Source organism: Tremella mesenterica, assembly GCF_000271645.1.
Source record: "Tremella mesenterica DSM 1558 unplaced genomic scaffold TREMEscaffold_15, whole genome shotgun sequence".
NCBI lineage: Eukaryota > Fungi > Basidiomycota > Tremellomycetes > Tremellales > Tremellaceae > Tremella > Tremella mesenterica.
This window is the reverse complement of record NW_006711239.1, coordinates 603,372-628,619: the sequence shown is the minus strand read 5'-3', so window position 1 is coordinate 628,619 and position 25,248 is coordinate 603,372. Positions and strand designations below refer to the sequence as shown.

The window sequence follows — 25,248 nt, the reverse complement described above, 5'->3', positions numbered from 1 at the left end:
CTAGCTATTGACGACGTCGATCTATCTCGCTCAAAGTTCATTCAGTCCACGAGGTGACAGAGAGTCCGTCTCGGCAGCCTGATTGTCGCTTAGCCAATGCTATTGTATCCGACCCATCACACATGGTTTTGCATTTGAGCGATGTATTTGTTCACGTGGTCCGCGACCATCCGTCTCCTTCATCAAGGGGTCCAAGTAAGCCCCACTCTTAGAGAGAACCGCGTTAGTCGAACTGGGTCACGGAGGATCTCTAGCGGCCGAATCGAGCCAGTGACTTCGACCTCTTCGATCCTACGATGACGCCTTATACGCCATTTGTCGCTCCCTGATGTCAGTGGCTTTTTCGACGAGAGCGATCAGTCGGTGAGGAATCATGAATCGTAAGCCTGGTAGCTATTTCCCGGACTAACATCACCGACCCTGATGGATTATCAACAAGTTTTCGGATATATTCACGTCCGGATGACTTACGCCATGATCTATCCGATTGTGATCATACCCACGGGGGTCAGGAATATAGAATGCTCATCGCTTTGACTCTCTCGAGCGCAATTTTCTCTTCAGGGTGTCAATCTCGCATCATTTCATCACGAATCAGTCGATCGAACAAGATCCAATCATGTCCAGCATATCACAACCCCATCAGCTTTCATCTGTCGATGATCCCGCCAAGGTGATAGATGACAATTGGTCGACACAAACGGAAGTCACGACCACTCAGGAAGATAAGGACGAGGACGAAGAAGAGGAGGAGGATAAGTGCGAAGGCGATTCGAATGGAGAGAACAAAGGTAGTGAGTGAGATAACTCATTCTCTTCTCCATACTCTCTCTGTTTCCCTTCATCACCAAAACATCTCGGCTGACAAATGCTAGATCAGTGTCAACTACAATCTGTGATTTATCGTGTCGATAACGGTCAAATGGTGGAGATCATCGAGTGCAAATTCTGTAAACGTATGTTTTGAGAGAAGGTGTTGTTGAGATTTGGTAAGACCAGTCTGATGTAATGCCATGTATACATCAACATGTCTTCACTCTTCTGCTTGTCCCATCTGGCTGAAATGATACTTCGGATTGTGATTCGACTAGGATCATCGCCTATGCGGCTTGTGAGACGGTATCAGCTCGATTTCTCGGTTCAGGGGTCGTGGAGATGGGTTTCGTGTTCATACCGCGATTCTCTCAAGTATCGCCACCCCTTTCCCCCTCCCCTCCCTTCCCATGTCCTCGATCATTTGCTCGGATTCGAGGTAGCCGGGACACGTGGAATTGAGGGTATGACCTCAACGATTATCGAGGGAGAAATCTATGCGTAAGTCGTACACGCACTAGACCCCGCGGATACACACGGGCAGATGTGGCTGACGTTTGATGAAAAGAGTCGACGATATGCTTCCTCAAGATCCGTCCCTGTCGCATTGTCGTCAAAAGCCCCCCTCGTACTCTTTCACTCTCACTCGGCAGAAGTTCAACTCGTACCATCCCTTTCAATCGCCTTCCAGACTGTTCCGCATTTCGAAAAAGGAACCTTCTCATATCCCTCGAATAAAGTATATCAGGTAAGACACTCACATTTCTTTCTCCAACATTCTCACTCACCACAATCACCCAGAAATCCAAACCGACAACATTTTAAAGATGAACAGCCCTCACTCTGTCACCTCCCCTGCTACTTTCGAAGACAGGTTCGACAACAACACCCGTCCCAGTTCTCCTCGCCCCGCATACGAGAAGATCGTCGTCCACGTTCAGCCGACTGCGGCTCAGGCTCCTATCCCAAGTTACCTTCCCTACGTTCCCGTCGTGCAACCCGCTTGCACCGGTTCGGTTTATGGGACCAACAAGGGTGGTGAGCTGTTCTGTTCCTTAGTCTTTCTCTCCCTCTTCGTGATCTTTCTTGCCCTCGTAACTCTTCCCGCCCATCGCTTGGATTCCGTCGCTTTGCTCATTCTTGCCCTCCCTCGAATGCGTTCATCGAATTTGATGTCTCACGCATTACTTCTTTCCATCCTTCCTTCAAATGACCTGCCCTTCGTATTCTCCTCGTCCTCCGCGTCATTCGCGATTTCCCCGACTCTAGCTGCTCTTGTTATCAAGAGCCCCCCGCCCCACCGAAGCCTTTTAGCCCCTTCCCCATCCTTGAAATCGCTCGATTCTCCCAGCCACTCTTCCTCGAAAACCCCGCTGACCTTCAGCTATCTGCACACCTGCGGCTACCGTCACCGTCCATCCCGACGGTACTAGGGTCGAGAAGAAAGAATGTGCCTACTGCGGAAGACTCATGTGATGCTCTCGTTTCGTAGCTATCCTTCAGTCGAATTGAGTAGTCGTTCGTAGCGATAGTTTCAGTTCATATCCGAGCCTTGCACATGCATCTCTTGGCCGGATTTCATCGAGCTTTTTCCCTTCTCCCTTTGTAGAGACCGATTTGACACTTGACCTTGATGTTAGAACCACTCTGTGGAGCTGACAACGTGGAAGCGTCAGTGTGTTTGATGAGGTGGAGTTTTAGATTTGTTTTTGATCAAAGGGGTCATCCACGTTGGGGGAGAAGAGATTGGACGTCAATGATCATACGAACGATTTACTCTGTCTATCGGATACCTTCGCCGTCAGTCCGACTCCATCAAGTCCGAAGTACTATGACTTCCCCACTTGACATTCCTCCAAATTCACTAAAGAGAGTCACTTCTTCTACTCACGTCGCTGAACTCGGGCGAACCGCCGGAGCTTGATAGGATGGTCTACTTCTGATAGCCGTTCTTCTTCGGCTTAGAATGATACTTAAGCCACTGAGAACCGCAGTTTTCCCACAGTTACAAGACCCTGCTTCGACCTTCGTCCTCCGTTGAACGCCACAGAGTGCTTCTTAGAGTTCTAAAAGTTCTCGAACAATCGGGTGACAGGAGCGCCTCTGGAAACCATGAGCGAAGACGACCCTTGCACTGGTAACGAGCACAGTTACAACCGCGGAGGTTAGTCTGTGCACTGTGGTCGTTGTTGTATATCCTCGCTGACCGCAGCCCCATGCGCCATAGTTACCGTCAATATCATCGATAGTCAGGGAGTAGTTCATACGTTCATCATTTGTAAATGGTGTGGTAGGGCGTTTAATTGAAGCATGACCCTTGCGGGAGTGAGGAGAGGTACGAAAGAAACATCGGTGTTTAGTATATGATCAACAAATGTATTGTTGTAGGGAGACGTTTGTTTGCTCTCTTGTTTGACACCCTCGATGGAGTTCATCAATCGGTAGCCTCCGCATGAGTCTTCGGGATCCTAAATTCATCGGTCGAGGGTGTCCGGGTATGGTGAAACGGGTCCGAATTGAACGTGTGAAAAGTCTGTTTGATCCGCCAGGAGCGAAGCACAAAAAATCGAACATCAAGCCTTGTCGAAGGGAACGGTCGATGGATTGCGAGGGTTCTCCCTACCATCGTGCACGTTTGTCACAGTTATGGAGTCTCGACGGAGGGTGTCGGCTTCGATAAGGGCGTTGAGAAGTTGCGGAGCACGACGGGACATGATCGGCCGGGACTAGTACTAGTGTGAGATTGATGCACACGATTTGTGTATACAAGTGATGCTATTCGAAGATGGTTTCGAAAGACGATTCCTTCGACCGAGGACAAGATGAAAGGCGGATTCTTGAGAGCTGGATGGGATGAATGAGATCGGATTGTAGACTGCGTCATACTGACTTGGACTCGTCATTCTGATCTTATCAGCGTCAACCAGAAAACCCCATATCTGTTTCCACTCACCGGAGTCTAAATCGAGTGTGATGACGTTGAAATAGATTTCCCAAACCCGAGGGGCATACATATGCCATCTGCCGTTCCGCGACGGGACTGAAAAGATGACGACTGGTTCTTGATACTCTCTGGATTGCGATACGATGGGTTTATAATACAGTCGACGTCCATACCGCTGTGGAAAACCCGGACTTGCACCATTAGCCAAGCAGACACGTCAGACATGACTCAACCAGATTCGCAGAACAATGCAGAAGAGACCGGTCCATGTCCGGGTGACGCCGCGGGATATAACAAAGGTCGTAGGTGTCATTCGTTTGCACTATCTAACAACGACATTATGCCGATACATCTCGATGATCTACGAGTGGGGGAGGCGTCGCTGATTCATAGAGGAGCACATACCGTTGCCGTTCATCAAGTATGAGAATGACAAATGTTATGAAAGGCTGGAATGCCTCTTTTGCGAAGAGGAACTGCAAGATTGGACGGAGAAGGAATGAACGGGGTAGGGGTGTTACACAGGGTCTGATATGGGGATGGGGTGATGAGGGAGTTCTGTCCTGACAAAGATTATACAACGTACCTCGACAACCACCATGTCATGTATCCATCATATCCGAAGAGGTGAACACTGTGACGCAATCCTCACGGCGGGTGAGAGAGTCGTGTGTGCGAGCATGTTCACGCCAGTGACTAGTATCCTTCCTAAGCTACTTACTTGATCTCAGCTGAACCGACTAACTAAGTAGCTCACCCTCACGTGATATGAACCATCATACAGGAGATCGATATGAGCTGTGGTAGATGATGCGCGAAGATTGATTGTGCGTTTCGTGGAAGGGTGTTTGTGGACTGGACTAAGCTTGCGGAGGGAAGAGCAGCGAATAGGGAGTAGAGGTGAGAATGAAGAGGTCGAGGCGAGGCTGATAAGCTATCGAGTGGGTCCAGTAAGTACAAGTAAGTACTTTAGACTGACAATCGTGAATAAGGAGGGAATGATCCAAGACAATGATGGAAAACCAAAGTTGAAATCTCGCCTGTTTGTCTGCCATCTGGGATTACTTCACCACCACTACTACTGACTAGACTACTACGTATGAACAATGGACAGCACCACACCGAGGATATACATTGCCCTTCGACAATGCATCTCGAGTCAGATCCAACCGTTCGATACCACTGTACAACAATCTCCCCCCAGTGACTCTCCGCTGATTTCTCCCTCAGTCCCACTTGACTGCTCGTTTCCAAGCCTTGACTTGCTAGAAGTCCTCCCCTTTAGCCCATTCACCAACGTCAAACCCATCCCCCTCTACTTCTCCTCCATCTACCTCCATCCCTCCCCATGCCCCAAACACTGGCGCCGACACCGTTTTCCCCAGTTGTCTTCCCATCATCCTACTTGGCAACCCCTTCTTCTCCCTTTGCGCGCCTGGTCCACCGGTACCACCTGGCACTCCTTCTCTAAACCCTGATCCTGATCCAGGACCTGGTGCTCGGGGAAAGATCGGCTTGGCGAATAATTCCGGCTGAGTGATTTTCGGACTGACGAAGACTGGTGGGAAATCGTCTTGCCTCACTCCCAGTTTATCAGTGCTTTGATGCATCCCCATCTCCATATCCTCCGCTTCTGTCCCTTCTCTTTCCACACTCTTCAGATCGACCCCAGGATGACCTTGTTCAGCATCCACCAAGCCCACCTCGAGGTCTTTCCGTTTCGTCGGACGTAATTGCTCTTCTGGCCTCAGGGGAGCGGTTTGGAAAGGTGACACTGGTTTGTCGTCTTCGAGAATAGTTGCGTAGAAGGGTTGAAGCTCGTTCGGTCTTCCGGATTCGCGTAATACAGCACGAGCATGTTCGAGAGTATCGTTCTCAGATTGCCATGTCGGTTTTGGGATATCTTTTGGAGTATCTCCTGGTCCGGACCATGCTGGGAGGGCGAGATGTGGGTTGGGAAGTACAGAGGTGGTTTGTGATCGTACGAATGAACGGCCTTGAGCAACGACTAGATATTTAGTGCTATATTCTTCGCCTTCATACAGGGAATCTATCTGAATCAAACCCCCGGTGCTGTTATCCTATAGCGATCCCATTCAACTCGGTGGGTGAGGAGATAGGGGAAGAGAAAGTGGTCATGACGGGAGGAAAGTGGAATGAAAGTATATCCACCCACCTTGCCTCTTGTTCCTCCCAATGTTCTCCAAAGCCAAAGTCAACTCTGGAGCCAAACCATGTCTGACCCCATACGTCTCCGCGGTGGTAGGTAAGGGAGCGGCGGGCCGAAGGTGACGTTTAGCAGCTGGTTGTTCTGACATTTTGGGGGGGTTTCAATGGCAAGTCTTCTTGTGCAGACTATCCTATGTAATCTGTCGGTGTCCCGCGTATCGATGTTCGTGGTGCAGTTGAGGTTTTGACTAGGCTATGAGGGTCTTTCGAAAGTGGAGTTAGCATACAATTCAGTAAGTAGCAGACGCGTAGCGCAGAGTCGCGTAGAGTGGGTCGGCGATACCCGCAGGTCACGTGTTTATCACGTGGACCTCGCTTAGAACCACCTTCCCTCCTTCTCACCTTCTCCCCCTTGTCGCACAACTTGGCGCCATCTTCTCTTCATCACTCACCCTATCAAGCTACTGTAGCTGATCTCATCTTGTCACTCAAAGCTCAGATAGGTCAGCACGACACTCGGTCAAGGTTCACTCTCTCAGCTCACAGCATGACCCCCTCGACCGATTCAGAATCTCAATGCACCAGTCTCCATGCTATCTACTGCTTCGACGTCCTCGTCGCTCATCATGGAAAGAGACAACCTATGCCACCGCCTTTTGACAATGCCGACGTGTCGTTGTGAGTCTTTCCTACCTTCTTCTACCCTTGTGTCATCGTGTGCACACAGGTACGCAAGAGTGAGTGCTGGATTGCTCACCCCAGCGCTCTCTTCGTCACATGGGACACCACCTCTCGTCTTCGATCAGACAACAAACCTTCTCTTCGAGGATGTATAGGGACTTTCTCACCGTACCCTCTATCTAAAGGGTTGAAAGAATACGCTCTGATAGCTGCTTTACAAGATCACAGGTTTTCACCCATCAAGAAATCTGAAATGTCATCCTTAATTTGCGGGTGGGTTTTCCCTTCCTTCTTCCTGGAGCCCGCCCATTCGGTAGCATCCACACATCTGTTCCATTCTTCCCTGAGAGTCTCGTGCTCTCCTCATGTCACTCCCTTGTCTTTCTCGTCCCCTCCTCTCCTCCATCCCCTTTCCTCCACTAACCGTCCTCCTGGACAAGTCCCGGGTGTCTCCCTCTGCGGCATACAGTCATCCAATATAATTCGACTGAAGGGATGAGATCATATAGGCCTCAAAATGGCTGACCTCAGTGTATCCCTCCTCACTCCATTCATTCCCATCTCCGATCCTCTCGATTGGACACCAGGCATCCACGGAATCCACATCACCTTTCCCGATCCATCCTCTTCAAATTCCTCTTCGCACTCCACTCCTCATCCGACCTCGCCGAATGAATCGACTCATGAGAAACCTCACAGGCACAGAAGAACTCTCTCCGCTACATACCTCCCCGAAGTCTGTTTGGACCAGGGATGGACAAGAGAGGAATGTATACTGAGCGCTATTCAAAAAGCTGGATGGAGAGGCAAGGTGAGGGTCGGTGATGATGTTTGGAACAGTCTGCAGGTGCAAGTGTATGAGAGTGTCAAGGCGAAATGCACTTGGGAGGAGTATGTAGAGTATGTGGAGGCAAGGAAAAGTTGAGTTATTCATGCTACACGTTTACTGGCTATGCGCTGCCCTTTTCACACTGGGCGAGTCGGGTGTAGGTCTAGTAGGCATATGGGATTTTCAGGAAGATATCAGAGGCGCATCAGCAATACAGATGACATATCGTAAATTGCACTTGTGTAATGTACATCAGTGGATGACCTGTTACGCTATGCATGTCGCCATGTACAGTTTCGACACTCCCAGACTTAGTCCCACACATTCTACAACCTTTTACTATGGCAGTCCCTTTCTCCTCCCCAACTCGGCTCGAGCGGCAGTAGGTTCAGGCGTCAAAGATCTCTCGCTCCTACTGACGCTACTCCCACTGTACCTCCTTCGGACAGGACTTTTGGCCCTTCCCACGTCACCCCCACGAGGGGGAGAACCTCGAGCTCGTTTTGGCGGAGGAGATTCCGAGTAGTCCCTACCGCGCTTAGGCGGTGGCGAGCGAGACAACGAATCGGAATAACGTCTCCTTGGTGGGGGCGAATTGGAACCGACGAATCGCCTTCGTGGAGGTGGAGAGCGGGAGTCGGACGGGGATCGTCTGCGTGGAGGAGAACGTGAGTCAGATGGAGATCGAGGACGACGACGAGGCGGGGAGCGAGAATATGATGGGGAGCGAAAAGGACGTCTTGGGGGCGAACGCGAATATGACGAGGAACGGGCACGACGGCGTGGAGGAGAGCGTGAATATGAGGGAGAACGAGATCTACGACGTAAAGGAGAACGGGACTCTGAAGGCGACCGAGGTCTGCGAGGAGGTGGGGATCGAGACCCGGAAGGAGAACGACGGCGGCGGGGAGGGGATGGAGATTTTGAGACAGGCAGCGGGCGACGCAGAGGCGATCCTCCACGTAGAGATCGCGGTCGGGGAGACCTGGCTTTGGGTGGAGGAGGCGACCTAGTAGGGGGTCGTCCACGAGGGGATGGAGAATCCGATGGTGATCTCCGGCGAGGCGGGGGAGACACTGATTCCGACTGATATCGTAGACGGGGAGATGCCGAAGGACGTGGCCTGATTCGGTTGGGTGCGGCGGTCACACGAGGGGATTCAACCTCTCCATCACTCCTCCTCGCACCGCCACGACGTGGAGGTGGAGGTAACATAGATGTATCCTTTCTCCCCACAGGAGATCGAGGAGGGGCGTCGTGATTGGTTTTCGGCCTTCCTTTCCCTTCTTTTTCTTTTCGTTGTCTCCTGACTAGTCAGCTCTGTCGTCGTCCTCGAGAGACGTGTACTGACGCTTCGTATTCAGCCCTACGCCTCAATTTCTCCTTTTCTTCCCTATCACGTTTCCTACGCTCATCCTCCCTTTCCCTCTTGAGAGCAGCTTTGATCCTCTCCTGCTCTCGAGCCTCCCTGGCGGCAAGGCGAGCCGCTCGCTCGTCCTCCGTCTCTCGCTGGAAAGCCTTGCCTTCTTGATGGTCCGCAGAGACGCCGAGAGCACGTTGCATCCGAGACATTTCTATCTGTTTAGCCTGCGCGATGGAATGCGAGTCGGTCATCCGGCCTTTGGATCCGAGGCCTTGGACTGACGCGGACAGCCTAGTTCGTAGGGAGGTAATAGCTTCCTCTATCTCGTCCTCATCGGCTCTGCTGGATCAGCCAAAGATACTCATGGACATTTCACAGCACGCCACATCAAGGTGAATTTGATGTAGTAGCGGCAGGGCCGTAGTCAGGCAACGCGTCAAAAGAGCGAAAGAAGACGAAAGCCGACCATGAAGTACTAGCGGTCAGGTGTCCGACAGCCGTTTCCCACAGACCCCCATGATTTTGGAGGCAATGGTTTTAGGCGACCGACATGATTTCCGCAATCCGGATCGCCTCGGTGTCTGTGTGTTGCAGGTTCCGGGCACTGTCTAAAAGGTTGCGTTGATGAACTCTGATGAGTAGTGGTGGCAAGGAGCGCAAAGAGAGAACTGGCTGAGAGTGAATGAAATGGGTGAGGAAAGCGACTGGGACTTGTGACAAGGTAAGATCCATCCGCAGAAGAAACAACTCACCCCCTGCCCTCCATCTGATCCCTCAGCTCGGCGCACTGGACTTCCACTCTGCGTTTTCTCTCGTGTTCCAAGATCCCCTCGTCGGGTTGACGATGCACTGGAGGTCCTTTCATGGTATCGAGAAAATCACCATATCTCCCTTGACCTCCACCGAAACCCGGACCAGGAGCAGGCCCATCTCGAATCTTGAGAAAAGCGCTATTTCTCGAGATGTAGCCGTTTGTACCCCTGCCATGTCAGCGTGAGCCCCTGAATGCCAGAAGAGGAGCATCCAAGGAATTGACGGTGCAGACTCACGATCCACGGGCTGTTGCTAGACCTATACCATTGTACATGGCGACAGAAAGAGGAAGAGATAGGGTACGAATCCAAGGTGAGATTGCGAGTAGTGAGTGAGTGAGTGAGTGAGTGAGTGAGTGAATGAGTGTGGGGGGTGGGTCGCGGGCGGCGTTTCTCGGCATTTCGACGCAGTGGCGATTCTCCCCACGCACGGATTCATACATCGCATCCTTTCAAACTACGTCGAGACAAGATCGAGATCCATGATCCTTCCCACCAAGGGAGAAAACTCCCCTCCCATAAGCCTATGCGTGCAGGCTTTAAACTATAAGTGTTAAATGATCCTGCAGGCTCTCCTAACACCTAGAGAAGGCTCAAAGTTCCTCCCACCACTCCCTTCTCGATAGCACCGCTTCCCGCCTTCGTTTGCGGCGCTTCAACTCGTTCATTGACGGCCTTCCGACCACACGATTTGCCTTCTCATTGTCCCTCATAGATTCGCCATAAAATCCCTGCCTTGACTGCTTTCTCTTCACCATCAGTACCTTCAGTCCTTATCGAGCATTTTGCTGGCGGACAACATGTCTAGGCACTATCTCCACAATGAGTTCTACGAGTCAGAACGCTCCCAAGCGCCACAGGGCTCGGGGACCCTCAGTGTTTCCCTACAGTCTCTTAGCCTCACCCTTCACTCAGACACGGACAGGCGACGATCGTACATCCCCCCACCACAGAACTCTAGCACCCAACAACATGACTTCTCCAGAAGAACGACACCGCCTTTCCCGTCAGCTCCATCCCACGGCCAACCTGTTGGTCTGGAAAACATGCAACAACAAAATCAACAAGCACATTATGTGTGGGATATGTATGGAGGGATCTCAACGGCGGCCAAACCGTCACAACCGAACCACTTTTTCGGTCCGTGGGATCCGTCTATTTCAGGTGTAGAGCGTAAATCTCAAGTTCTCCTGAGTGCGCCACAGATGATTATGCCTGAGCACTTCTTCCCGGTCCAAAGTCCAGACGCTCCCTGGTACACTGTACACACAGACACTGCTGATACTCGGCGTCACTTCTCTACGGACACAGGGCAAACTCGACCTCAGGGGCAGGTTGGGCAGAGGACAGTGCCGCTCAACGGAAGTGTACAAAGGACATACAAACCTCGTCAAGAGGCTGTGAAATCAGGGGACAAGCCATACATGGGTGATCGCCCCTGCGGACCATGTCGCTCAGCAAAGATACAATGTGATCTCAAGCACCCAACCTGTAGTTCATGCTCAAAAAGGTCTCGACCTTGTACTGCAAGTCTTTGGCGACCTGCACTGACTCGTGCACCAGCGGCTTCAGCACATGCTGCCCAGCAGGGTTTCCCACCATTCTCAGGTGGAACTTGCTGGCCGTGTTATAAGACCAAGGTACGCTGTGATGGCACCCCGGAGACTTGCGGCCTGTGTCAAAAAAGGAAGATTGATTGTTATGGACGGCCACCATCCAATCATGGTTTCCTCTCCTCTCTACAGACCGGCAGTCGCCAAACCTCAGCCAACTTTGGGTCACAAACTACATGGTGACATCCTGTCATAACCCTCAAATATCTGTAAAGACCAGGTGTATATCATCCACTCCAGTTCAGTCAACTTTACTCAACTTGTTCAATTGTACATCATCAAGTGATCATCCATTCAACCTTATTCGCCCTCCCATTACTGAGTCAACCTGACTTGACATTGTGTACATCAATCACATCAACCACGTCATCTGTCATCAGCTGTCATCATCTGTCATCCTCCTAAGCTCCGGCCCACATGTACCAGGTTCTGTGTCCTTGGTTCTGCTCAGACCGGATGAACTGATAAGCACGGGTACCTTTGGAGCAACATTAGCTGGATTGCTGCTTGGCATCTATTTCTGTAAATGAACCCGGCCCAATCAACAGACAATAGAATCATCAATGATCAACAATTAGCTTTCAATCCCTTAATTACTAATCAGTGGCTTACTTGGCCATCAATGACGGGTACCTCAATTAGCGATCATTTACAAGTACCTTGAGTGGCAGTCTGTAACGGTACTGGAGACACGATGACTAGGCCGCAGGTTAGGTCGAGCTCGATGGAAGTCTCGTAGAAGTCTAGGTGTCTCGGGTGCTAATGAATTGTGTCTCCTCTGCAATCAATGTAGCCAAAGAATGATATTGCAGAATCAGCAAAGTTGGTACTTTGCTGATTGTACTATATACTGTCTACAGGTATCCTTGTCTCCCTCTCGTCCTACTGCAAGCGTCTAAGTACATACTCGGACAGGTGAAAAACTGCTTTTGAGCAAACCCAGTGGGGAAATCTCCAAAAGGGAAAACCCGTCCCTACCTAATGCAGCACTGCCTCCAACTCCTGCTTTCCTCCATCCTAATCTGTCAAACTTGATGGAGTTCTCTCGATTTGTTGTTACCCCGTAACAAGTTTCCCCCCCTGTCTGAAGGATCCTTGCCGAGGATCCTGAATCCTGTAACCAGGTGATTCACATGGATTGCTCTGAGACACCTTTGGTGCGCCCTGATGTCACACCTATGCTAGTGTGACTGTCACGAATATACGACTGATGATGATGAAGCCGCAATGGTGGGTCTCAAACAGTCTTGAAGGCAACAGTAAGATAGAGTAGCAAGTTGAAATCAAAGATGACAATTGATCAGAGAGACAGAGAAACAAACAGAGAGCTAGAACCACTATATATAGACAAAACACCCCAAACTGAGCCTCAAACTCCTTCCTCTCCTCTCCTACTTCCTGGGGGGAAACCCTGTATCAAAAACAGCAATTTAAATGATCTTACAGAAGGCTCTCAATCATCCCGGAAGCCCCCAAAAGAGATCTCTTCATCAAAGGTTGAATTCATGAAAAGAAACATGAATAAAGCATCCATGAAATGTGATCCTTTGATACCTGAAACTATCCTATGCTACCTGGATGAGCTCTGATCTTTCAGGGGGTTCAGAGGGTGTCTCTTAGGCGCCCACATGAGGCAGATTTTGACTCAAAAATACCTGGTTCAGTCCTGCAGGTTCGGTAGAGGTTCGAGAGGTTTGAATGGAGGCCAAATATGCTTAGTAGAGTGGTTTTCCTTCAGTTTCTCTCAGGTGAGTCGTTCGCACTGCTGAAAGAGAGGAAACATCTGACCATTAGTGCGTACTCCTCATCACTAATGTGTACTCTTCATCAGTGGCATACACTTTCCAATCAGTAGCGGGTGTGTATTGATCAGTAGCGTGTTTTCTATATTCAAACACATGTTTTCACAAGGCTATCCTGACAACCGGTTGACCGGTTGATCCTGTGGTCGACCCGGTGGTTGACCCCGTGATTGTGTCATGAACCATGTTGTAACATCCCTGACAACTACCATCACCGGCCCTCCTTTCACCATCACTGAACTGCCTTTCATCATCACCGATGTCATAAATCTCGAATCTCGGTCGCAGCACAAGCAGTTTATAAAGGGTCTCAGCTCATACTATGAGCTGAGCATTGGATCTTTTAGCACAAGAGCTTAGTGCACGTCACCCTTTAGGCGTATGCATTACAACCGAACTGCTATCCATCAGCAACCACCATATTCCGAACCACCAAGACCAACTACGACGAAGTTACAAGAACCTAGGAATTATTAGTCACAACAACCCCGCCTGGCGGAGAACTACGGTGAAGTAAGGAGAAGGATACAGAGTAGGGTGGAGGAAGTCAGACAAAGTACGGCGAAGTTAGGACATTGGGGTCATGGCAAGGTTCAGCGAAGTTGAGTGAAGAGGACAAAGCGTGAGGCTGTGCATGAGTTGGGGGATGTTCTATGAGAAGAGAGGAGAAGTATACATAGTTTACAGATTGCTGAAGTTCTTCAGCGATCCTTGATTGTTGTCAGTAGCGAGAGGTATATTCAGTAGCTACCACCTTTGAGTTTTGGAGAGCTACCACTCGGTAGTTTGACGCACCACTGCGAAGTTAGCCTCAGTACATCAACGAGTATCATATTGTTTACCACTCAACGAACCACTACAGCCAAGTGAGCTGTAGTTCCCCGACAAGTACCCTGTCTCAGTGAGACATCAACACCCCACAACAACGTAGTTAGCCAAAGTTTGTCGACCGTCGGTCAGTAGAGAAGAAGAATCAATGTTTGTGACAGATTGATCCTGTGATTGATCCGGTGATTGATCCAGCGAACCAGTTATTTGGTAACTGAGGGAGGCATACTACCGTTCATGGACGTATGTACTCTCCTATGACGTCAGTGGCGTGATCACTAATTAAGGTACCTGTGATTGATTGCTAATTAAGGTACCCGTGATTGATCACTAATTGAGGTACCCGTGATTGATCACTAATTGAGGTACTCGTAATTGATGGCTAATTAAGGCACTAATTAGTAATTAAGGAATTGATGGCTAATTATCGATCATTGATGATTCTGTTGTTTGTTGATTGGGATGGGTTCATATACAGAAATAGATGCCGACCGGCCATCCGGCTAATATTGCTCCCGAGGTACCCTCGCTTATCAGTTCGCCCGGTCTGAGCGGAACCGAGGACACGGAACCTGGTACATGTCGGCCGGAGCTTGGGATGACGACAGATGACAACAGACGACAACAGATGACGATAGATGACGTGATTGATGTATACAATGTGGAGTCAGGTTGACTCAGTGATGGGAGGGTGATTAAGGTTGAATGGTGATCCACATGTTGTACGATGGAACGAGTTGAGACGATTTGAGTAAAGTTGACTGGACTTGAGTGGATGATAGGCACGTGGTATTTACAGATATCTGAGGGTTATGACAGACGCAATCTCACAGAGCTTGGACAATCTACGGCCCTCTTCCACATGTGTCAAACGTCTTGCCCCTACAGGTGTTGCAGCTTTCAATATTGCTGGTCAAACATATCATTCTGCTCTTGGACTTGCTGCAGATGACAAGATTTGTTTTATTATTCTTGAAGAGGTTGTGTTTTATGTTTTCTTTGATATTATTTTGATTGAAGACTTGACTTGATTGATTGTTATGATAGGCAGGAAGGCATTTGGTGGGATACATACACAGCTGGGCTTCATCTTTCCAGCTTCCTCACATCTTCCTTATGGTGGTTTGAGTGTGCTCCTCTTTGGTGATTTTGGTCAGCTTCCACCGGTTGGGGATACACCACTATATGTGTCATGTCACGGGGGGTGGGGCTTGTCACAGAGGACAACAGAATACAGGGCTGTAACCTGAGAATGGGACTATGACCCAATGAAGTCTCTGGCTCGTCGAGAGAGTAACAGAGTTGACGGAGATTGAAGTGATGACGTCAAGGGGGACAGGGATAGCGAGGACTAGAAGTGCTGGGCTTGGACCAACTGTGTTTGACAAATAAAGAGGAGATTCATAACTGAAGAAACTACTGAAAAGTACAAGTTTATATAGACTAAAACTAGTTACCGTCTGTGAGTACCGTTTGTCACTTTTGACCACCTGTAGTTACCATCTGTAACTACCATCTGTAACTACCATCTGTAACTACCATCGGTGACTACCATCTGTAACTACCATCGGTGACTACCATCTGTAACTACCATCGGTGACTACCATCTGTCATTACCATCTGTGACTACCATCTGTAAATACCATCTGTAATCACCATCTGTGATTACCGTCTGTACTGTCCTTATCAATCCTGATTAATTATGAGTCACTATTACTTTGAGTCCATACTTATTCTGAGTCATGATTTCTGATTCATGACATGTCAATTAGGCATGAAGGATCGTCAACATCTTCTCTTCTTCAAAACAGAGGTTTAGAAATGTATATGAGATTCATGTAGAGTATTGAGTTGGGAAAGGTTATGAGACAAGCTGAGGAAGACAGTGAGAGTGTGGCATTCAAGAACACTCTTTCTCATCTTCGTTCTGGGAATGTGGATAAACAGGACTATACTCTTCTCTCATCTCGATTTTAGGATTGTCTCTCATATCAACAGCGCCAAGAATTTTGTTTCAGCAACAAATCTGTGTTCAGAGAAGATTCAAGTCACAGAGATCAACATTGAGATGCTTGTAAAATCTGCTTGACCGGTGTTGAAAATACCGGCCCGACATACAGGAGTTGATGCGAAGAAGGCTGCTGAGGAGAAAGCGGAGGGTTTGACCCGGGTTTTGCTCTTGATGAAGGGGGCAAAGGTGATGTTGACAAGGAATTTGTGGACTGCCCAGGGTATGGTAAATGGAACGCAGGGAATAGTCAACTCTGTTGGGTTTATGGAGCATGAGGAAGCTGGTGTTGACATGCCAAGTGTGATCATGGTGCCGATACCATCCTTCACAGGTTTCACACCTGTCATGAATAGTAATAAGGAATTCTGACTCATGCTCAGAAAAGTGATAAGGAAATATGACTCATGCTAGGAACTGTGATAAAGGATTGAAGGAAAATATGAGTCATGGTATTTAGCAGTTCAGCAGTGAGGCATTTACGTGATTGGCTGGAATTAGTTTCCCGCGGTGCACTCACTTTGAGGCATTTATGTGATTGGCTAGAAAATCCCTCACACGCTTTTTATTTAGTACACCTACTTTAGTTTTGAAGGGTATAAAAGGAGCACATCTCCCCCCTTCTTTCTTGAGCAATGTATCTTCATCTTGAAGTTGAACTTCATCTTTGAAAGTCACCTAGTTGGTTTCAACCCGACACCTCAGTACCCTCAGTACCTAAGGCGGTCATCAAGCTCTACGAGCCAGAGACTAAAACCTTCAGTACCCAAGGCAGTACTTTGCAACCGCAGTCTACCCGCAGGCGTGACAACACCCTGGCAAGATGATAATGGAATCCCACTCCTTCTCATTGTTCCTGTTACAGCCACTTGGGATGGACCATCAGGGACATCTTGCTCTCGTACCCAATCTGCCCTTCAATTATCCTATGCAATCACCATTCACAAATTACAGGGGATGACACTGGATCAAGCAAAGATCGACCTTGGGGCTAGAGAGTTTGCGGTGGGACTGTCATTTGTTGCTGCTTCACAGGTTAAAACCCTTTCCGGTTTGACATTTCAGCCTGGATTTCCCATTGAAAGGGTAGTACAAAGTAGTTATGAGAGGAATGGGCTTGGGACTACAAGAAGACTTGCCCAGCAGGATGAAAATCATCGTCAGAGTTTACCATACTGGGAGTAAGTAGAGGTGAGTGAACACACGGAATTCATGACATTGCCTATAGGATAATCTATTTACCTTTCAGAACATGTTCTAAAGCGTTTGAGCAAGTTGAAAGGGTGAGACAAAGACGATGACCTCCCAACACAGGTGTAACTTTGTGTGGAAGAAAGGTTGGACAGAAAAAGGTAGCAGATCTGGGAGGAAGTTTCACCTGCAGGCCAAGACACGGAATTACTAGCTCACCCCCTTCCTTCCAATCACCCATGGGAGCCAAGAGAGTATACGTCTTCTTAGAATCACCAAATTCAAAATGGAATTGTTCTCCAACTCTCTCGGTCACTGCTAAAAATGTGGCAACTTGGAGAAGGAAGGGGTTTGGCAGAGTCGGTCCATCCCTCTTCAACTGATCCAAGGCCTCCTGTAGCTCGGGACGAGCCAGATTACCTCTCTTGTAATGATAGCTATGTATGACCAGTGTGACTCAGAAACTATAAGACAGCCACCTTACTGGGTAATAGGTTCAAGAGCCTCGGGGTCGAATGCTTTGAGCAGAGTTTTTGCGACCGGACCAAGATGTTTTGCTATGATGGCACAGAACAGAAGTAAATAGTATTCGGCTTCATAATTGGCCTTTTGTTTTGTCTTGGAAGTGGTAATGATTTTTTTACTAGAGCGTTTCCATTCCAGGAGATGTAGGACCTGAGAATAAATTAGGTCGTTACCGTGTTCGTCTTGGTCAACAGATGCATGACGGGTTGATCTCCCATGGATGTCCTGTTCCGGATGTGCCTATGCATCAGTAAATGCACCATTCTCATCTGAAAGGGGTCGTGTTCACGGACAGATGAATTGTGAGTCCGAGAATGGGGGTGGTTCTGTGAGGGAACCATTCAACTCACTGCTTTTGCCGTCTCCCATGCTTCCAGGACCTTCTTCTCCCTGCTCTCGGAAAATGCATTTGGGATGTGAACGACAAGGTACTTGAGTGGGGCGGAATTTGGAGCCAAGATTGCAAACGAAACCGATTGGGTAGGAACTTGCAGTTGATATTTTTCCATGAGTTGAGTCCCATCTCTTTCCATCCACCTTCACACTTCTGCTTGCCCAAGGTTTTGTTTGATGTGAAAGAGACCATAAAGTGACACATCAGGTGGGGCTGACAGCGGAATCATCTCTGTAAGTCAGATAAATTCACTTCACTTGAGTCCCCTCTCATGACTTTTCGCATCTCAACACTTAAATTCATATCGACTAAACTCACCAATGTTTCTAACCTTCCTTGCCCATCTTTCTGTTTTGCTCCTTCCTGCTAACCTATAGTCCTTTTCTGCATTGGAAATCCGCTCAGTTTTGTGGTGAGTGGAATTTTCATGTTCATCTGTCCCCTGTCCCTTCCCCTCAGCCGTTTGAACTTTGAGTTCAGTTCCAGAGACCTTGACTCGAGAAGTTGTGTGCGATTGAAATGATCGGAAGTGTTGGATGTCTCAACTCCGAGTTCAGTTCCAAAGACCTTGACTCTAGGAGTGTGGGACACAATGAACGTTGTGGATATAGTCTTGCTGAATACACTCTCGGTAGGTGCAGACTCGATGGCGATGGGTTCTGTGGACTCGATGGGCATGGGTTCCGTGATCTCAGACTCAATTGGCTCTATAGTGTCACGAACTACGTCGTGACACCTCGATTATTCCACCAACAATGACCCTCCTTTGACCATCAAAACCCCCATCACGACTTAACCTCTTTACTCTACACGTAACTCAGGACATCTGAGACCAAGTACGGCGAAGTTAGACGAAGTTAGGCTAGGTAGGGACAATGGGAGCAGAAGTGCGGCGATGTTAGGCGGAGTTAGTCGAAGGAGGAAAGAGATGGCCGGGGCTCGGGAAGTTGGACGAAGTCTGTTGTCATGAATCACACCATCACGTGTTCCTTGTTGCGCAAAACAAGTTCAACCTCCACTTTCATGTTTTAATATTTCACCTCTGCTCTCATGCCTATCAGGCATAAACTCCAAGTATCATTCTAGCATGTCGGTGCTTAGCTCCCATGCCTGCAAGGCATAAGTCCCCAGTAATTCTCTTGTCTCTAGTTCCTCTGTTCTAATGCCTGCTAAGGCATAATCTCTCAGTCTCTTGTTCTCGCAGCACTTCTATGTTCTGCATAGTTCTTCATAGTTCCTCATCGACCACCTTCGACAAAGTCAAGCGACTTCCGGCGCATCCCATAGGATGTCATAGTAGGACGTAGGTAAACACAGATATGGCATCGTAGGATATCAGTCGTTATCGGTGGGATGCAGGGCAATGCATGCAGGACAGTGCAGGACGGTTCAGAGCGCTCGTATTCCGCAGGTCTGCACGAGCCTCTTGGAAAAGGCTGATTTGTCTATATAAACCCTATCTTGTACTTTGTAGTCTTCTTTAGTTCTTGATCAAAAGTCATTTCCATTGCCACCCTTTTGGAGTCCAATCCATTCCAGTCCAGTCCAGTCCAGTCCATTCCAGTTCCCTGTAGTCTTGTCAGACAAGCCAGAGACATTCCTTGGGTCACAGTCCCATTCCTTGTTGGACTCAGTCTTGTTATCTTAAGTATATTCCTTGTCACTCCTAGTCCTTGTCCCCTTGTCCTTTGTCCTCTGTCCCAGGGTGGGCAGTATCCTTGACAGTATCAAGAACTCACCTCTTTGTCCTTGCTTGTCTACTACTCTTTAGGTCTAGTTTATACCCTTGTTTATCAACTTCAAGAAATAATTATCAACTTCAATAATTAATCTCAATTTCAACAATAATCATCAACTTCAACAATACTCAAGAACACTTTGATCTTCAGGAAGATACATTGTGTAACAACTTCAACTTCTAGGAAACAAATAACACATCTTTGACTTTAGTTTGAAAGGGATATTAAGAATTATATTTGGTCTTCAGTGATACTTTGGGGAATTTATAAACACTTCAGCTGAGTAATTCAATATGTCTGACCCCATCCCCATTACCCCTGACATCCAACCCCAAGCCATCCCTTCTGCTGAAGATATCCTCCAGGAGATGCAAGCACGCATCATCCATCTTGAACAAGAACTACTTAATGCACAGGTTCACTCTCACTCTCACTCCACTCCCACCTTCACAAAGGAACCAAAGATAACTTCACCACCGCCCTTCAGTGGCCGTAAAGATGAAGCTCTGGTATTTCTTTTGAAGTGTGACACAGTCTTCAATACCCAACCCCGCACCTATGCTCTTGATCAATCCAAGATTGCCTTCACCTCAAATCTCCTCAAGGATGAAGCTTATCAGTGGTACATGCCCCATGCTATGAACCATACTGAAACTCGTCCTGAATGGGTTGATAACTGGGAAGCTTTCAAAAAGGAATTTGAAAAGACATTTGGTGATTCTGACATCATTGAGACATCACGTCACAAACTCAAGACACTCAAGCAAAACAAGTCAGCATCAGAGTATGCGGCACTCTTTGAAAAGCATGCGGCCTTTCTTCATTGGAATCATGAGGCACTCCGCCATGCCTATTTTGATGGATTGAAGGAAGATGTGAAGGATAAGATTCTTACACCAAATGACTTCAAGACTCTCAAGGACCTTATCAACAAGTCTATCATTTGGGACAACCTCCTCTTCAACCGCAAGAGAGGTGTCACTCCAGTCAACACTATCCGGTCTACCCCTCCACGTAACAACAACTCCTCTTTCAACAATCCTCGATCCTTCACTGCCCAATCCACTCGTACTTTGTCTACCCCTTCCAACACATTCACTTCTGTCCCTATGGAAGTGGATGCTGTCCGACCTCGTTTTGCTCCTCTCACATCTCAAGAGCGTGAGCATCGATTCAAGAACAAGCTTTGCCTATACTGTGGAAAGCCCGGTCATACTGCCAATCAATGCAAGGCAAGACCCAACAAGCAACAGTCTCCTGCAATGGTCAATGCTGTCACAGCACCTCAGGAAGCAAAAAACTCCCAGCCCCAGGCCTAATCAAGTCCCCTGCTCTGGGGCCTAATCATGGGCAACTATCACGGTATATTCAACGTCAAACGGGAACGGCTTCAACACTATCAATTAATCCGGACAACCCTCAGGAGCATTTGTGTATTCCAATCACACTCTCCTTTGGTAACAAACACTACCACACTTATGCTATGCTTGATTCAGGAGCTACCAACAGCTTTCTGAACAAGACCTTCCTCGACAAAACTATTATCCCGGCAGTCCAGAAGGATGAACCTATGGACCTTCATGTTATTGATGGGAGAAAAATATCTTCTGGTGCTATTACACACCACTCTGGCCCCATCAACCTCTCTGTTCAAACCACTTCGACTCGTCATGAGGAGACGATCTCCCTTGACATTACTTCCCTTGGCGACTATCCAGTCATTCTTGGCCTTCCATGGCTCTCCCGACACAATCCTGTTATCAATTGGTCCCGTCAGACCATTGTTTTCTCTTCCCTGTACTGTAGGATGCAGTGCAGTCAACCTGACAAGTTGATGGGAAAAGATTTTGGTACCCCACTCCAGTCTAGTAACTTAGAGCGCCAGTGTGCCTCAGGTTCCCCTTTGACCACTCAAGATGGCCAGTGTGCCTCTGAGAGGATTCCTCCCAGCAAGATCGAACGACAGCATGGTGCTCCGCGGTCTCTCCAGCAACAACATAATCGACTAAAGTCACTCCATTCTCCAGTCCCCGTCCACACTCCGGCTCCTCCCAAGGTCACCCTTGTGAGTGCAGCAGCCTTTCGCAATGTTCTAAAGAAAGCTTGTGTCTATGGCATCACCTCCGTCTCCCAAGTCACTTCGCTCATTGATCCTCTTCCGGCTGAGGACGATGATGATCCTGATCCTGATATGGATACTCTATTCAAGAGTATACCTCCCGAGTACCATGACTTTCTAGAAGTCTTCAAGAAATCCAACTCCGACCAGCTCCCAGAACATAGCCAGTATGATCATTCCATTCCTATTGAGGGTGACTCGCGACCACCTTTTGGACCCATCTACTCGCTCTCTGAAGTTGAGCTTAAAGCTTTGGATGAATATCTTAAGGACAATCTCAAGAAAGGATTTATCCGACCCAGTTCTAGTCCAGCAGGCGCTCCAATACTCTTTGTGAAGAAGCCTGATGGTACCCTCCGACTCTGTGTAGATTACAGAGGACTCAACAAAATCACTCGTAAAAATCGATATCCCCTGCCCCTTATTCAAGAATCCCTTGACCGACTTAAGGAGGCATCATGGTTTACAAAAATTGATCTCCGTGCAGCTTATAACCTCATCCGCATCAAGGATGGTGATGAGTGGAAAACAGCTTTTAGGACCCGCTATGGTCTCTTTGAATATCTTGTAATGCCCTTTGGGCTCACCAATGCTCCAGCATCCTTTCAGTACCTCATCAATGATGTGCTGAGGGATTATCTCGACATCTTTGTTATTGTCTATTTGGACGACATCCTCATCTTCAGCAAAACAAGAGAGGATCATATCAGTCACGTCAAGCAGGTGCTTGAGCGACTTAAGAAAAATAATCTTTGGGCCAAAGCAGAGAAGTGTACCTTCTTTCAACATCAAGTCGACTTTCTAGGATACATTGTCTCAGACAAAGGTATCAGTATGGATCCCAAAAAGGTCTCCGCAGTACTCGACTGGCCAACACCTCACTCTGTTCACGACATTCAAGTCTTCCTTGGCTTCGCCAACTTCTACAGGCGATTCATCAAGTCTTACTCCAAAGTCACTGCACCATTAACCAGACTGCTCCGCAAGGATGTTACGTTTGAATGGGGTGACTCTGAGGAAGAATCATTCAACTCTCTCAAGAAATCATTTACGACTGCTCCCATTCTCCACCATTTCCAGCCCACCAAGCCAATTGTAATAGAGACAGATGCTTCTGACTTTGCAACTGCTGGTATCCTCTCCCATCCAGACGACAAAAATCAACTTCACCCTGTGGCGTATTACTCAAGAAAACTTCAACCAGCTGAACTCAACTATGAAATTTACGACAAGGAAATGCTTGCTATCGTAGAAGCATTCAAACAATGGCGACCATACCTTGAAGGAGCTCAAGAAATCACAGTTTATACGGATCACAAGAATTTAGAATACTTTGCAACAACCAAAGTACTTAATAGACGTCAAGCTAGATGGGCAGAACTCATGGCAAACTATGATTATAAAGTCATTCATAGACCCGGAACTGCCATGGGAAAACCAGATGCCTTGACGAGACGTCAAGACCTTCAGGGGGGGAGTAGAGCTGCTGAGGCACCTCCACGCACACTTTTCAAACCTGGTCAATTCATTCTAGGTGCCCTTCAACAACCCTCTCTTGACCCCACTTCTCCACTTCACTCCGACATCTTGGCAAGGATAAAGCAACTACAGCCTGAGGATAATACCCTTCAAGAGCTCATGCCTTATCTACGCAATCCCAGTACTCCTTGTCCTCCTGAACTTCAACCAAAGCTTGAAGGTTTCAGCTACTCCAACAACATCATATGATTCAAAGAAAGAATCTATGTCCCAGACAACTTTGAACTCAAGACAGACCTTCTCCAACAGGTCCACAACTCTAGTACCTCTGGTCACCTTGGTCAGGCAAAGACACATGATCTCCTGACACGTCATTATTACTTCCCTGGCTTGCGACAATTTGTCAACACCTATGTTAATGGGTGTCACACTTGTGCACGAAATAAAATCCCACGACATAAGCCCTATGGACCCTTGCAACCACTTCCTGTCCCTTCTCATCCTTGGCAATCTATTAGGATGGATGCCATAGTCAAACTCCCTCTATCCAGTAACTTCGATTCAATCATGGTTTTTGTTGATCGTCTTACCAAGCAAGCCCACTTTATTCCATATAAAGAAGATGGCTTTGACGCTCCTCAATTAGCTGTGATGTTCCGACAACAAATCATGCGACTTCATGGTATACCTCAAGATATAGTCTCAGATCGTGGACAGATCTTTGACTCTCATTTCTGGCGAGCCTTTGTCAATGGACTAGGCATCAAACCGAACTTCTCAACAGCTTTCCATCCCCAGTCAGATGGTCAGACTGAACGTGTCAATCAAGTCTTAGAAAATTATCTCAGGACATTCTGTGATTATGACCAAGCAAACTGGTCATCACTTCTAGATCTGGCGGAATTCAGTTACAACAACTCAGTTCACGCAACCACAAAACATTCTCCCTTTGAGGCAACCTATGGTTACCATCCCCTTGATCCTTCTAGTCCACCACCACTTCCTAGTACCTCTGTCCCTGCAGCCTCAGATCACATCAACAAACTCCGTAATCTTCACAAGGAACTTGTCAACAATATCAAAAAGGCACAGTTATCTCATTCCAAGTTCTATGATCGTAAGATCAAAGAAATCACTCAAGAAGGTAAACCTATCTTCAAGGTTGGAGATATGGTATTCCTTAATCGAAAAAATATCAAAACCTCAAGGCCATCAATCAAGCTTGATCAACGCATGCTTGGGCCATTCAAGATTATTGAAGCCACACCTTCACCTTTGGCTTTTAAACTCGACCTCCCTCCTAGTATGAACATTCACCCTGTCTTCCACGTCAACCTCTTAGAGCCAGTGCGCTCAGGACTCCCAAATCAACCTCAAGATCCACCACCTAGGATTGAAGTTGAAGGAGAACAAGAATACATCATTGATAGAATCCTGGATTCTCGCATCAGTAATGATGGGGGATATGATTATTTAGTACATTGGAAAGACTACTCCAGTGCTCATGACTCATGGGAACCTTGGGAAGAGCTGTACAACACTACTGCCTTCAGGGCATTCCGTCGTCAACATCTCCAAGATCCTCAACACCACTTCCCATCCATGAGGTCAACAAAGTCAAGCTCTAGTATTAAACAACCGACACAACAAGACACTTCCACAATTTTGAAAAGACCTCAGCGTAGGTCATCCCGGCTCAGAGGACTTCGCCCTTAGAGGGGGAGCTCCTGTCATGAATCACACCATCACGTGTTCCTTGTTGCGCAAAACAAGTTCAACCTCCACTTTCGTGTTTTAATATTTCACCTCTGCTCTCATGCCTATCAGGCATAAACTCCAAGTATCATTCTAGCATGTCGGTGCTTAGCTCCCATGCCTGCAAGGCATAAGTCCCCAGTAATTCTCTTGTCTCTAGTTCCTCTGTTCTAATGCCTGCTAA

The 25,248-nt window shown here is 47.9% G+C and overlaps 6 protein-coding genes across 6 annotated transcripts; 3 read left to right on the top strand and 3 right to left on the bottom strand.

Moving 5' to 3' along the window:
• Positions 1-619: 619 nt before the first annotated feature.
• On the top strand, positions 620-2,289 carry TREMEDRAFT_65707 (uncharacterized protein; the record flags this gene model as incomplete). The annotated part of the gene is made up of 3 exons (XM_007007779.1): positions 620-794; positions 1,684-1,851; positions 2,198-2,289. 3 exons carry the CDS (start codon positions 620-622, stop codon positions 2,287-2,289), a joined length of 435 nt encoding a protein of 144 aa, XP_007007841.1.
• Positions 2,290-5,022: 2,733 nt separating this feature from the next.
• Positions 5,023-6,075, bottom strand: TREMEDRAFT_65706 (uncharacterized protein; the record flags this gene model as incomplete). Its single annotated transcript, XM_007007778.1, has 2 exons — positions 5,023-5,765; positions 5,934-6,075. 2 exons carry the CDS (start codon positions 6,073-6,075, stop codon positions 5,023-5,025), a joined length of 885 nt encoding a protein of 294 aa, XP_007007840.1.
• A 310-nt stretch (positions 6,076-6,385) lies between these two features.
• TREMEDRAFT_41027 (uncharacterized protein) lies at positions 6,386-7,733 on the top strand. The gene is made up of 3 exons (XM_007007667.1): positions 6,386-6,604; positions 6,689-6,880; positions 7,139-7,733. Exons 1-3 carry the CDS (start codon positions 6,474-6,476, stop codon positions 7,530-7,532), a joined length of 717 nt encoding a protein of 238 aa, XP_007007729.1. The 5' UTR covers positions 6,386-6,473; the 3' UTR covers positions 7,533-7,733.
• A 1,017-nt stretch (positions 7,734-8,750) lies between these two features.
• Positions 8,751-9,886, bottom strand: TREMEDRAFT_35301 (uncharacterized protein; the record flags this gene model as incomplete). Its single annotated transcript, XM_007007659.1, has 3 exons — positions 8,751-9,138; positions 9,552-9,779; positions 9,849-9,886. The coding sequence occupies 3 exons, from the start codon at positions 9,884-9,886 to the stop codon at positions 8,751-8,753; spliced, it is 654 nt and encodes a 217-aa protein (XP_007007721.1).
• Positions 9,887-10,411: 525 nt separating this feature from the next.
• On the top strand, positions 10,412-11,407 carry TREMEDRAFT_65703 (uncharacterized protein; the record flags this gene model as incomplete). The annotated part of the gene is made up of 1 exon (XM_007007777.1): positions 10,412-11,407. One exon carries the CDS (start codon positions 10,412-10,414, stop codon positions 11,405-11,407), a length of 996 nt encoding a protein of 331 aa, XP_007007839.1.
• Positions 11,408-16,572: 5,165 nt separating this feature from the next.
• Positions 16,573-18,650, bottom strand: TREMEDRAFT_65702 (uncharacterized protein; the record flags this gene model as incomplete). Its single annotated transcript, XM_007007776.1, has 7 exons — positions 16,573-16,772; positions 17,273-17,490; positions 17,538-17,818; positions 17,929-18,115; positions 18,191-18,203; positions 18,291-18,462; positions 18,540-18,650. The coding sequence occupies 7 exons, from the start codon at positions 18,648-18,650 to the stop codon at positions 16,573-16,575; spliced, it is 1,182 nt and encodes a 393-aa protein (XP_007007838.1).
• Positions 18,651-25,248: the final 6,598 nt, after the last annotated feature.

Bases quoted from the DNA above. Each gene is read 5' to 3' on its own strand.
- TREMEDRAFT_41027 (XM_007007667.1), top strand. From the start codon at position 6,474: ATGACCCCCTCGACCGATTCAGAATCTCAATGCACCAGTCTCCATGCT. The intron at 6,605-6,688 runs GTGAGTCTTTCC...TGCTCACCCCAG, and splicing joins GACAATGCCGACGTGTCGTT to CGCTCTCTTCGTCACATGGG. The intron at 6,881-7,138 runs GTGGGTTTTCCC...GGCTGACCTCAG, and splicing joins ATGTCATCCTTAATTTGCGG to TGTATCCCTCCTCACTCCAT.